The 13,164-nt window shown below is 47.9% G+C and overlaps 1 protein-coding gene across 1 annotated transcript in view; it reads left to right on the top strand.

The window, feature by feature from the left end:
• The window catches only part of FAM135B (family with sequence similarity 135 member B), a 145,126-nt gene that overhangs the window by 129,994 nt on the left and 1,968 nt on the right, over positions 1-13,164 (top strand). The window contains exons 13-16 of the mRNA XM_015411299.1: positions 5-239; positions 3,514-3,680; positions 5,931-6,022; positions 8,720-8,817. Of these exons, the coding sequence (XP_015266785.1) occupies positions 5-239; positions 3,514-3,680; positions 5,931-6,022; positions 8,720-8,817 (592 nt within the window). The remainder of the gene's footprint in view (positions 1-4; positions 240-3,513; positions 3,681-5,930; positions 6,023-8,719; positions 8,818-13,164) is intronic.

The following is a 13,164-nucleotide window of genomic DNA, read 5'->3' on the forward strand; positions in this document are numbered from 1 at the left end:
CACTCTGTGGTGCCAGAGGCGTTGGTTCTTGAGAGCAAAAAGGCCGTCGAGGTGGTCAATTTGTCTTGCACGGCAACGTGTCTTCCCTTTTCTTCTGTCCTTAAAGATTCTCCACCCACGACTGGCTTTTCCTCCAAGCCGGCCACGTCTCCCATCACCCACCAACCAGTGGGCTCCTTTGGAGTCATCTCCTGTGAGTCCAGAGGAACAGATGAAGAAACCAATGAAAGAATGCTTAGGTAAGAATGATTTGGGCGGGGTGGCCATATCGGTCTGAAGTCGGAGAACAAAGTTTGAATCCAGTGGCACTTTTAAGACCAACACCGTTTTATTCTGGGCATAAGCTTTTGTATGCCTGCACATTTCTTCAGATACAATTTCTATTTCATTGTATCCAAAAGAAGTACCTATGCATGCACACAAAATGTCATACCTTGAATAAAAATTTGTTGGTCTTAAAAGTGCCACTGGACCAGGGTTCTTTCTAAACTGAGTTAGTGTGAGCTGGCTCAGTATTTTAGCCTCCGGCTCACACATTTTTGTCTTCGCTCAGGAAGGATGGCTCCAGAGCAAACTGATTTATGCAGCAGCCAAATAGCTCACTCCCAACTTTAATGCCAGTAGCTCACAAAGTAGATTTTTTGCTCACAAGACTCCACAGCTTAGAGGGAGCATTGCACTGGGCTCAAATTTAGGAAAAGATGCTTAAAATGTTTAAGGGTCCCCCCCCCACCTTAAAGTTAGTTAGAGAATCCATAAGAGAAGCCAATGTTGGATCAGGCCAATGGCCCATCCAGTCCAACACTCTGTCGCACAGTGGCCAAAAACAACAGGTGCCATCAGGAAGTCCACCGGTGGGGCCAGGACACTAGGAGCCCTCCCACTGTTGCCCCCCCCCAAACACCAAGAATACAGAGCATCCCTTGCCCCATACTGAGAGTTCCTCTCTATACCTTGTGGCTAATAGCCACTGATGGACCCCTGCTCCATATGTTTATCCAATTCCCTCTTGAAGCCATCCATGCTTGTAGCTGCCACCACCTCCTGTGGCAGTGAGTTCTGTGTGTTAATCACTCTTTGTCCAAGAGACAAAGCAAATGAATAGTGAAAGTTACATGTTGGAGCTGCCAGTATATTTTAAAAAAATGAATGTTTAGGAAAGCAGGGGCCACAGGGTCTATCACAGGGTGGGATTGGGGGGGGGGAGAGCCATTTGGCCTGGTCCCCACATTCACAGAGGGCCTGAAATTTATCCTTTCCATGTTCTTGCCAAATGAGGCTGTATGTGCAGTTGCAGAGATACACTGACAGGATTGAAGGAAGACCGTGTTCATCATATAAGTTTAAACTTGCGTCCCATTACTGGGCCACATCACCTGTATTGGACACTACGAATCAATATCCTCCTCTGTTGTTGAGGCTGGGAGCCATGCAGTGTTCTTGTGGCAGCAGGAACCACGATGGGTCCCGTGAAGCTCCCCCCAACTACCTCCACCAAGGCCTCAAAAAACGTAAGTGGGCCAGGCCTCTCTCAACCTCTGCGAGGCCGCAGGAGGTGGCAAACTCAGATAGGACAAACAAATATAAAGCCAATTGTCGTGATAGTCTGACCCACAATCAACAGTCATAGGACTTATAAGAATTGCTGTACATGTATTGTGCTCTGAAGCATTACAATATGATATACAACATAATAGAATTTATAAACCAAGGTACAACGTCGTCTCCGGATTATTTACCAATGTTTCAAAAATGAATCTTCTTCAGGAGATATTCTGTAGTACACAAAAATGCAATTTTTAGAATATGTATTACACCAATCACAAGAAACAAGAGACAATACAATAATCTTATTGCTTACTTACATAGAGGTGCCAAAGCTCTCATTTTCATAAAAGTTAGACAACAAGTCTTAAGCATCTGCACCATAATAATTTTATCTGTTGATTGTGAGTCAGACTGTTGGCTTTATATTTGTTTATCTGTTTTAGTCGTGTGTGTCCAGATTTTTTTGAAACTCAGATAGGGACCATGGTACATGTGGAGAGAGGTTGTAAGTCTTCTCCTGCGTGCCATTGTCCCGACCTTTGGGGTACTTCTATTTCCCTTTCGGATTAAACTCGTGGGCACACATCTAGGGTTGCCAGTTCCCTCCCGGTGACTGGTGGGGATGCGAGGACTTCCTGGCAGCGGGGGAGGCCGAGGCGAGTATTGCAGCTGGGTTGCCGGCAATGTGATGACGTCATTTCCGGAATGCGCTGGAAGTGATCTCATTGGACAGCTGGAGAAGTGGGAGGGTCTGGTATTTGTGCAAAATCTGTGCGGTAGACACCTTTATAACAAAGAGATTTTGCTCAAATACCAGAGCGTCGGCATTGCTGGAGGTGTGATGACACCACTTCTGGGGTGTGCTAGAAGTTACACCACTGGTGATGTTGCAGCAACACTGGCCTACGCATCTGTCCCCCCCACTGTCAATAAGTTCCCTTAGTGGTCAGCTGAGTGGGAGTATGATCAGTGGCTGGGTGCCTGGCGCCCCTGCATAATATTAACCAATAGTTACCCCCAATAGGGCAAATAGCTGGAGAGAGGATAGTCAAACATGTCCCTCCCTCCCCATTGGCCTTCCTAGACAATAAACTCCTAAGAAGATTGTTCATTGCACTTTTCCTAAGAGAGCAGACTGTAAATTAGATAAGCACAGGGCTTTTTTGGTAGAAAAAGCCCAGCAGGAACTCATTAGCATAATAGGCCACACCCAACAGCAGACACTCATTAGCATATTAGGCCACACCCAACAGCTGCGGGGAGCCTGGGCAAGCTGGCCCTTGGACTGGCCAGGGAAGGGACGGGGAGGCATTTAAATGCCTCGCCGATCCTTCCAGCCCCACCCCCGGCCTGCCCACCTTGGAGTCGGGGGGGGGTCGCTCTCCAGGCCTTCCCTCTGTAGCCACCCACGCACAGAGGTTTTGACTGTAGTGGGGGTGGCCAACTCTGACGCCCGCGGGAACTCCGTTCCTGTGCGCTCCTGCCCAAAAATAGCCCTGGATAAGCATATGGAGCAGAAGTCCATCAGTGGATTTTAGCCACAAGGTATAGATAGGAACTCTCAGGCTGGGGCCAGTGATGCTCTGTGTTCTTGGTGCTTGGGAGGGGGGAGGGCTTCTAGTGTCCTGGCTCCACTGGTGGACCTCCTGAGGGCACCTGGTATTTCAGGCCACTGTGTGACAGAGTATTGGAATGGATGGGCCATTGGCCTGATCCAACATTGGATTCTCTTATGTTCTTATGTTAAACTGTCTTGTGATAGGCTTCACAGAGAGTAGTAGCATTGGGAAGATGCTGCGTTTTTGTTAGACAATTCAAATTCATTTGGTGTTTAGGATTTGAAAATACGAATGTGGATGTGTGTATTCGTTATAGTTACCAGAATCCTCCCACCCTCATATTCATATAAATGGTGAAGTTTGCTGTTCAGTTTCCAGTTCAACTCTTAACTCGTGTATTCTCCAGTTTTTATCAGGCCAAAGAAGAATTTAAAAAAGAAATGAAGATTGGAGGGTTTCTGTACAGTGATTTACCTGCCCTAGCTTCTGACGTCCCATATTTTCCACCAGAGGAAGAGGAAGAGAATTTGGAAGAAGGGATTCACCTAGTTATCTGTGTCCATGGGCTGGATGGTAAGGCATGAGCTGATTGGGCTTTCTGAATTTGGAATGTTTGCAAATGGTAGCCAGGAGTTATGCACTTGCAGAAAGGTGTCCAGTTGGATAAGATATGTGGACTTCAGTGCCCTGAGATATTAGTAAGGAGGCTGTGAATACTCAGGATGGTTTCCTCACATAGTAAATGTTGCATATTCCTCAGAGCGTGTCCAGAAGAGGGCAACCAGGATGGTGAGAGGGTTGGAATCTAAGTCTTATGAGGAAAGGCTGAAAGAGTTGGGTCTGTTTCGCCTGGGAAAGAGAAGGCTTAGAGGGGGCATGATTGCAGTCTTCAAATATCTGAAGGGCTGTTATGTAGAAGATGGAACAGATCTATTCTCCCTTGCTCTGGATTGCAAGACTAGATCTCATGGGTATAAATTACAAGGGAGGCGATGCCGGCTAAATATCAGGAGAAACTTCCTAACTGTAAGAGTGGTTGAGCAGTGGAACAGACTGCCTCGGGAGGTGGTGGACGCTCCTTCGCTGGATGTTTTCAAGCGGAGGCTCAACAACCATCTTTCGGGTATGTTGTAGGGCTCTCTTTCAAGCTATGCACCTGCAGAGTGCAGGGGGTTGGACTAGATGACCTGCAAGGTCCCTTCCAACGACAGCATTCTATGATTCTAAGTTGATAAGTACGGTTTCTAACCTCCACGTGGGGCCTGGAGATCTCCCAGACTTCCAACTAATCTCCAGTCCAAAGAGATCAGTTCCACTGGAGAAAGGAGCTGCTTTGAAGGGTGGTGTCGGCCGATGCCCTCATGGGTTGGGCTGTGTTCTCCCCGCTCCCCTGCCTTCTCCCTCAACTGCCCTCCCTCCTCCTGGAACGCTCTCCAGGTTTCTTCCTGCTATCTCTCCTGAGGCCTTGAAGCTCTGCTCGGCCGTGACGCTTTCCCCCACCGAGAGCCCAGGGCCGTTTTCTTTTGAGCGTGCTTGCTTGGTCCTGCTTATGGGTCTGCGTCCATCAGGGGGACCTGTCTGAACTGGGTATAATCAGGGCTTTTTTTGTAGAAAAAGCCCAGCAGGAACTCATTAGCATAACAGGCCACACCCAGCAGCAGAAACTACTTAGCATAGTAGGCCACACCCTGACAGCACAGCACATTAGCATATTAGGCCACACCCCCATGTTACCAGAGGTGTGGTCATCCAGCCACACTCACCTTTTGCTTCTTATTCTGTTTACCTTGTTTGTGGTCAAAACCCAGGGCCTTTTTTTGTAGTAGGAACCCTTTGCATGTTACACCACGCACCCCTAACGTAGCCAATCCTAATGAGTTTCCGCTGTTGGGTGTGGCCTATTATGCTAATGAGTTCCTGCTGGGCGTGGCCAACTCGGGAGCCAGCTGGAACTCCGTTCCTGTGCGGCCAAGTGTGTGGGGGGGGAAACCCCCGCTTTGGAGGCCCGATTTCCGTCGCCACGGAATCAGGCCCCGGGGGGAACCCCGTCCCCTGAAGTGCAGCGTGGGTGCGTCACAGGAAGTGATGCAACCACGTAGAGCACGTTGGGGGCGTGGCCCCAATCGTTGGAGGGAAAACTCTATGGTTTTCCCTCCAACGATTGGGGACACGCCCCCAACGTGCTCTACGTCGTGCGTCTCTTCCTGTGACGCTCTGACGGCGCTCGCGTGCTTCGCGCACGCACGTCCCTTGGCAGCTCCAGGACCGAAGCAACGCTCCCCCGCCGGTGAGTCAGAACGACTTGGCAACCCTATAGTCTGTATTCCCGCCTAACCCCCCATTCCTGACACAAAATGTGTTGCATGATGACCTGAGTGCCTTTCTCAATAAACTGCACCTTTATCAAGGAACGTTGTTGAGCTTGATTGACTTGGGACTCTGATAGGTGGACTCTATGGCACTATACTCTGCTGAGGCCCATCCGCTCTGAAGACACCACTCTCCTAGGCTATACCCCAAATATCCAGGGATTTTGCTCCCCGGAGTTGCAACCCTACTGTCCCCGAGGAGTAAATGGTCTATAATGTGCATGTGTAGTTTGTGAAGGAGAAGTGGATAAATATATTTTCTGGGAGATTTGGTGCCCAAATGTCAGAAGGGGGAATGGGGAATTGGAAATACCATGACATGGTCTTACAAAAATAACACAAATAGTGTCCTCAGTAAAAGAAGCAGGTATGGCAAGTACCCAGAGATGGACAGGTGGATGGATGACAAGCTTCCTCATGGAATCAGTGAGACAGTGATGTGTTATTTTCAAAGGTAACAGTGCAGATCTCCGGCTGGTCAAAACATTCATCGAATTGGGTCTTCCTGGTGGAAAGCTGGACTTCCTGATGTCCGAACGGAACCAGGTATTTTAGTCTTATGCATAGAATCATAGAATCTGGTATTTTTGGCCACTGTGTGACAGAGTGTTGGACTGGATGGGCCTTTGGCCTGATCCAACATTGGCATCTCTTATGTTCTTATGACTGCCTCCATATCTCCAGGAATTTTCTATGCAAGAGTTGGCAGTCCTAAATCTTGGCTTCCCCGGGCCCAGTCACAACTCCAACCACCTCTCTGCTCTGCTTCCGTTTTACTATTCTGTTCGCAGTGAGCCATTTTGAGAGTCAACTCAACCTGGAAAGCAGGATAAAAAATATAATTAATCCAACATTTACAAAAACAGGGCTCAACGACGTACTTTTTGATTAAATGGAATTTTTCATGGCTAAATAACATGCGAGATTTAAGATAGGGAGCTTTGGAGGAACTCATTAATTATCTGTGCCGACAAAACAAACAGACAGAAGCCTATATTTAGTTTACGAGCGAGTTTAGTGGAACACAGTATTTCAAATTCGATTTGCTTAGTGTTTTCCTTTTGAAAGAGCTGCAATTAACAAGATGGATTTTGTCACAAAAAACTCCCATTAATTACTAGATATGTTTTCCTCAAATTTCTTTCCCCGCATTTGATGATTATTTCCCTGGCATCTCATTCGCTTTCAATTTGATTCACAGTCTATTTGATTACCAGAAAAAGAAAAAGAAAAAGAAAGCAGAGTTCCAAATGGGAGGCATTTGGCTCCCGGGTTCCTCTAAATTTGTTTCTTTCCTCCTGTCCTTTCCGTTTATCCCAAATGGCAAATTCATGCCAAGCTAATGAGTTGTGCAAGTGCATTGCTGGCTGGCCCTCGTTAAGTAGTAATTAGAGGTCCAATGCAATATGGAATTTCGTTGTAATGATGCAATTTTGTGGTAGCTTTATTATGGTCAGCATTCAACAGTAATGTATCCTAATTGCAGCTGTCCAATACATGGAAATGGATGGCACGGATTTGCTAAAAAAAATACAACAAAACAGAACTCTGGCTCCTAAACTTCTGGTCCGGCAACTGGTCTTGTAAATTCCAGACTTTGAGAGTGCAGATCAGAGTTCATGAAATGGACAGGTTTGGCTACTGCGTGTTTCACCACACCTTAAAAAGGATATTATAGCTTCTTCTCGTAGCTTTCAGAGATAAGGCAGATGCTATATGGGCATATAGGCTCAGAAGGAGACTATCAGAGTGGTGTGCATCCTACCAGACTGTTCAGCAAAATGTGAAGCAAGTGCCTGTAGCTCAGTGAAAGAGCCTCTGTTTTTCAGTGCAGAAGGTGACAGGTTCAACCCCGGCCATTTCCAGCTAAAAGAATCAGGTTAGAGGTGATATGAAAGACCTTCACATGAGATCCAGGAGGGAAGGAGGAGGAGGAGATTGGATTTATACCCCGCCCTTCACTCGGAGTCCCAGAGTGGCTTACAAACTCTTTTCCCTCCCCACAACAGACACCCAGTGAGGTAGGTGGGGCTGAGAGAGCTCTTTCCAGAGCTGTCCTTGAGAGAACAGCTCCGACAGAACTATGCACCTTAAAAGGATATCATAGCTTTGGGAAAAGTGCAGAAAAGGGCAACTCGAATGATAAAAGGGTTGGAACACTTTCCCTATGAGGAAAGGTTAAAGCGCTTGGGGCTCTTTAGCTTGGAGAAACGACGACTGAGGGGTGACATGATTGAGGTTTATAAGATTATAAGATTATCTTCCTCCTCCTTCTCCTCCTCCTCCTCCTCCTCTTCTTCTTCTTCCAAACGATGCCCTGACTTGGAGAGCCTGATCTCATCAGACCTCAGAAGCTAAGCAGGGTCAGCTCTGGTTAGTAGTGGGATGGGAGACCACCAAGGAAGTCCAGGGTAGCTACACAGAGGCAGGCAATGGCAAACTACTTCTGAATGTCTCTTGCCTCGAATACCCCCACGGCAGGGGTCGTTTCGTAGAAAAAGAGCTAGGGGAACTCATTAGCATAACTCATTAGCATATGCCACACCCCCTGACATCACCAGAAGTGTGTCATAAGGCCACACCCCCTGACATCACCGGAAGTGTGTCATAAGGCCACACCCATCACTCAGTCTTAGTCTTAAAGGTTAGTCTTAAAGGTGCTATTTGTTAGTCTTAAAGGTGCTATTTGAACTCTTGGACTGTTTTGCAGCAACAGACTAACACAGCTACCTTGGGGAAGCTCCTGGATGGGGCTAGGAGTCCTTGCGGAGGCCACGTGGAGTGGCCTCAGCCAGGCAGAGAGGGAGGACACCAACTTACCCTCCTGCTTCTTCCTCCTTCTGCAACAGAATGAGGCTGGAAGAAGGGGGCGGCCGGAAGAAGGGGTGGGGCTTCGTCGTGGGCCCCACCCCCCTGCACTTCACCCGGGGGAACTGTGATCCCCCCACGTTCCCTTCCGAAATGACCTCTGCCCCACGGGGGTCATCATAAGTCAGCTTCTACTTGAGGGCAAAAAACCACCAAAACTATAGACCAGCGTCATTAACGTTGATCTGAAAGAGAAGTAACATTTATGATGCCTTCCTCTTCAGTCTTTAAAAAGATCCAAAAATATATATTGTGGGGCCCCAGTCCTATTACAACCAGGCTCTGTCATTATTGCCTCAATGTGATTCTCTTTTTTTGTCCACAACGATACTGAAAACTGAGACCAACCAACTGATTCCACCCTCTCTTTAACAGACGGACACTTTTGCCGACTTTGATACCATGACCGACCGATTGCTGGATGAGATCATTCAGCACATTCAGCTGTATAATCTGTCCATCTCACGGATAAGGTAAAGAGCAAGAGGGGATAAATGCGATGGGGGGGGGGCTCAGGATCTGGGATAGGGTTGCCAACCCCAGCTTGGGAAATACCTGGAGATTTTGGGGGTGGAGCCTGGGGGGCGGGGCTCGGGAAGGGGAGGGGAGGGACTCCACTGGGGTATAATGCCATAGAGCCCACCTTGCGAAATGTCCGTTTTCTCCAGGTGAACTTATCTCTGTTGCCTGGGTACCAGTTGTAATCCCGAGTGATCTCCAGAGACCACCAGGAGGTTGGCAACCCTAAACTGGGAGGAGACTGGGAATATCAATAATAGAGGGAATGCAAAGGATTACAGCATTCCTTGAATAGCTCTTGTCGACATGTCCTGTTCCTCTTGAATAGTTGCGTCGACATGTCCTGTTCAAAGGCAAAAAAACACACTGATTTCTATTCTACCAGCAGTGGCAAGGATATTGATAGCAGATACCTGGAATGCCTTTTTTTTTTAAAAAAAAGGTAAGGTAAAGGTAAAGGTTCCCTTGCTCGAAAGCCAGTTGAATCCGACTCTAGGGTTGCGGTGCTCATCTCCGTTTCAAAGCCAAAGAGCCAGCGCTGTCCGAAGACTTTTCCGTGGTCATGTGGCCGGCATGACTAAACACCAAGGTGCACGGAACGCTGTTACCTTCCCACCGAAGTGGTACCTATTTATCTACTTGCAATTTCTTGCTTTCGAACTGCTAGGTTGGCAGGAGCTGGAACTAGAGACAGGTACCTACCATGCAAATGTGATGCTCTAGATTGTGGGATCACTTTGTGTTAGGTAAGATCTCGAACGGTACTTTGATGTCTTAGAGAAACACTTAGAAGAATCCATAGCTGTATGGTACCCTGTGACAGAATGAGGAATTTCACATTACCCTTTTTAACCCGTTTTGAAGCCTTTTTTGATCCATCATGAACTGGTATAGGGCTGCCATTTCACACATGGCTTTCCCCTTCCGGCAAAGAGCTGCAGCCATTTCAGACTGCACCACTTTCCCCCCGCCAATTTTCGCCCATGCGGGTGATCTCCGGCTTTTCTTTTTTTTGAACATTCAATTTACAGTGCTATAGCGCTATAGCACTATAACAAAACACTCCAGGCATTCCATAGGGGTTGATATGATGCTTTTCCATTATAGCGTTAGTGCTATAGCGTTATAACGCTATAAAGCAAACGTTCCCAAAATAAGCTGGAGATTGCCCGCACGGGCGAAAAACGGTGGGAAAAAGCATATCGGAACCAGGAGAGGAAACTGGAAACTACTTGGAAGTGGTTGACAGGTAAAACGCTTCAGCCCCATTTCCTAAATGGGACAGAAGCATTTGTGTCTGAAGTTACAAATATATTCCGGTAGGGAACAGGTTCTAAAATGGTTTTGTCTGAAATGACAGACCAGAAACCGTTTGGGAACTGTTCCTCTTCCGGAATATATCGTCGGGGTTGTTGTTTTCTATGGTTCAAAGGGGGGGGGACTGTCAGAGTCCCACAGCAATCAGTCTGAACAACGTTCCTTCAGAAGGATCAAGTTTATTGAGTGCAGTAAAGGCAGGTCATCAGTCTATATGTTCAGCGTTAGATCCAACTCTGCAGGTGGGAAAGGGGAAGATATACAGGATTCAAAGTGGGGACCCCTGATGGACTCGGGCCAATCAGAGGGTGATGCGCAGCACGCCTAAACTAACGGGCTCATATTCCCAGCAAAGCCAGAGGAGCAAGGTATCGTGGTCATGAGCTCAGCGAAAAGATATGACACAGCGAAAGAAGTGAATGGGTGCGTTCAGATGGGCCATTTGAGCTGGTATACATGCTGGTTAGAAACGGACTACTTACGTGCAATCACACGCACAACATCTGCTTCCCGTCCCTAGCTGTTGCCAACCACTGCAAATCCTCTTTAAACTGGAGTAATCTGCTACCAGGTCCCCAAGTGGTGTTTTCCTGATGCTCCGGTTGTAGCCACAATTTCCTGCCGTGTGATCGCACCTCTGCCGGTGTAGAGCCACTTCTGCTGGAAGCCTGAGGCTTCCGCTTTTCGTCCTCCATTTTATTTTTAGCCTTGGCGATATGCACTTTGGCGAAGCTTCGCCCCGACATTAATAAAACGGGGGGGGCAGTGCCTAGTTTAAGGCTTTAGAGGAGTCCAGGACCTCACGGAGGCCAGTTTCGGTGTTCAAGTTTAAAGGGAAGTCTTCACTTCAGGGCATGCTTTTTGGGATATGGTGTTCTGCGCATGCGCGAGGATCTCAGTTATTTTTTTTAAAAAAACCCCACCGCTGCGTGCCTGAAGTTTGTGGACAGTGTGGACACCTAGGAGCGATGTGCTGTGAGGTGAGACAGGTACGTGTGACCGCGCTTGTCCCCGGATCAAATTAGTCCAGTTGGAACCAGAGCAGTTTAAACTGCTCTGCCACACCGCCTGAACGCACCTAAAGTTAACGTTCCAGTGGTTGGAGATGTGCACCCAGCAGTCCCCCACCTCCCCCCACATACAATGGCAGTGGGGGAGGGGGAATCCCCTTTCAAGCGCAATCTCACCCCCCCCCTTGGGATTTCAATGGGTTGCCAATGGGGCTGGAGAAAAATGTCCTACCCCTTTAATAGAGGCTTACTATGTGGAAATGGCCAGCTGAAGATTTCCATGGCGTGGTGGTGAATAACATCAGGAGGTAAACTGCACCCATGAAGGTCGCTTCCAAGGGTAGCTGCGTCACTCCGCAGTAGGAGACCTAGATTCGAGTCCAGTAGAGCACCTTAGAGAACGAGATTTTTGTGGGACCAGCTTTCAAGGCTCCGAGCCCTGCCGAAGGGACCTTTGACACTCTTGAAAGCTCAGACTCCGAAGACCTTGTTGGTCTCTCGGTTGCTCGACTGGACTCGAATCTAGCCTCCAGCAAGTCTCCGTTAAAGGGACAGGGCATTTCTTTCCTCCAAGCCTGTGGCAATCTTATTTCACCGATTCAACTACTTCTTCTTTGAGCGAAGACACAGGCAGCCATCCACTCACAATGCAGAAACTTCCTGGTTTAATCTCTTGGTAAATCTGTTACCATATTTTGAAAAGCAAAAGAAGAGGACGTATTTCCCGACTGATGACTTCAAACTACTGCTCATGATGACAAATCTCCTTTTAAATACCCCTCCTATTTAATAGCTGCGATAACAGCTACTAACTAGGAATATTCCTAACCATCCAACCCAAAAAGAGGACATTTCCATGTGTTTTTTTAAGAGCCCCAAAGAGGACGGACACCAAAAAAAGAGGACACGTCCTCTAAGAAGAGACATCTGGTAACCCTAACTGCAGGGGTCATTTCGTAGAAAAAGAGGTGCAGGAGTTCATTAGCATAACTTATTAGCATAACTCATTTGCATATGCCACACCCCCTGACATCACCGGAAGTGTGTTAGAAGGCAACACCCACTGCTCAGGCTCCACTGGACTGTTTTGGATTGCTAGCTATTGTGGGGGGGGGACGCGCAGATCTGCCCTCACAGAGGAGGGAGAGCTTGTTCCTGAAGGCTGGCCGGAAGGGGGGGTGCTCTACAACTTACCTGGCTGCTTCTTGCTCCTCGTGGCCCAACTGAGGGCTGCTGGGAGCAGGGGGCGGGGCTTGTTGCATGTGCCCGCCCCGTGGGCTCCTTACTGCCGGAGCTCTGCTCCTGTGCGCTCCCGCAGGAAATGACCCCTGCCTAACTGTATAACAACCTGCTGTCAGCCGAACTCCCTCCCTCCCCCAAATTCTGCCCTCCACAGCCATGAATTTCTCAAGCCAGAGCTGGCAAACGTGAAGTCCTGCAGAGTGCATGTCAAAATCTGTGGCAGACTTCGGTTATTATGTTCGGTGAAGTAAAGGGTTTGTTAAATGCAAGTCTCTTTGCGTTCATCTAGCTATAGCCAGACAAGCTATAAAAGTGCCAGTGTGGAGCAGTGGTTAAAATGTCGGGCGAGGAGCTGGGAGACTCAGGTTCAAATGCCCATTGCTGCTGCCATGGAAGGTTCCTGGGTGACCTGGGCCCAGTGGCAGATTCTCGGCCTAGCCTACCTCACAGGAGTGTTGCTTTGCGAGGATAAAAGGGAGGAGAGGAGAAGGATATTGTGTAAGGCACTTTGGGTTCCCATTGGGGAGAAAGGCAGGTTATAAATAAATAAATAAAGGAAGGAAGGAAGGATGGAAATAAATAAATAAATAAAGGAAATAATTAGATAATAATAGTAAGCTTTGGGAATTCCTCACCCAAAGAGTGATTAACACTTGGAATTCACTGCCACAGGAAGTGGTAGCGGCTACAAGTATGGATGGCTTCAAAAGGGAATTAGATAAGCATATGAAG

This window comes from Gekko japonicus, unplaced genomic scaffold, assembly GCF_001447785.1.
Source record: "Gekko japonicus isolate JY-2015 unplaced genomic scaffold, Gekko_japonicus_V1.1 scaffold2229, whole genome shotgun sequence".
NCBI classification, from domain to species: Eukaryota; Metazoa; Chordata; class Lepidosauria; order Squamata; family Gekkonidae; genus Gekko; species Gekko japonicus.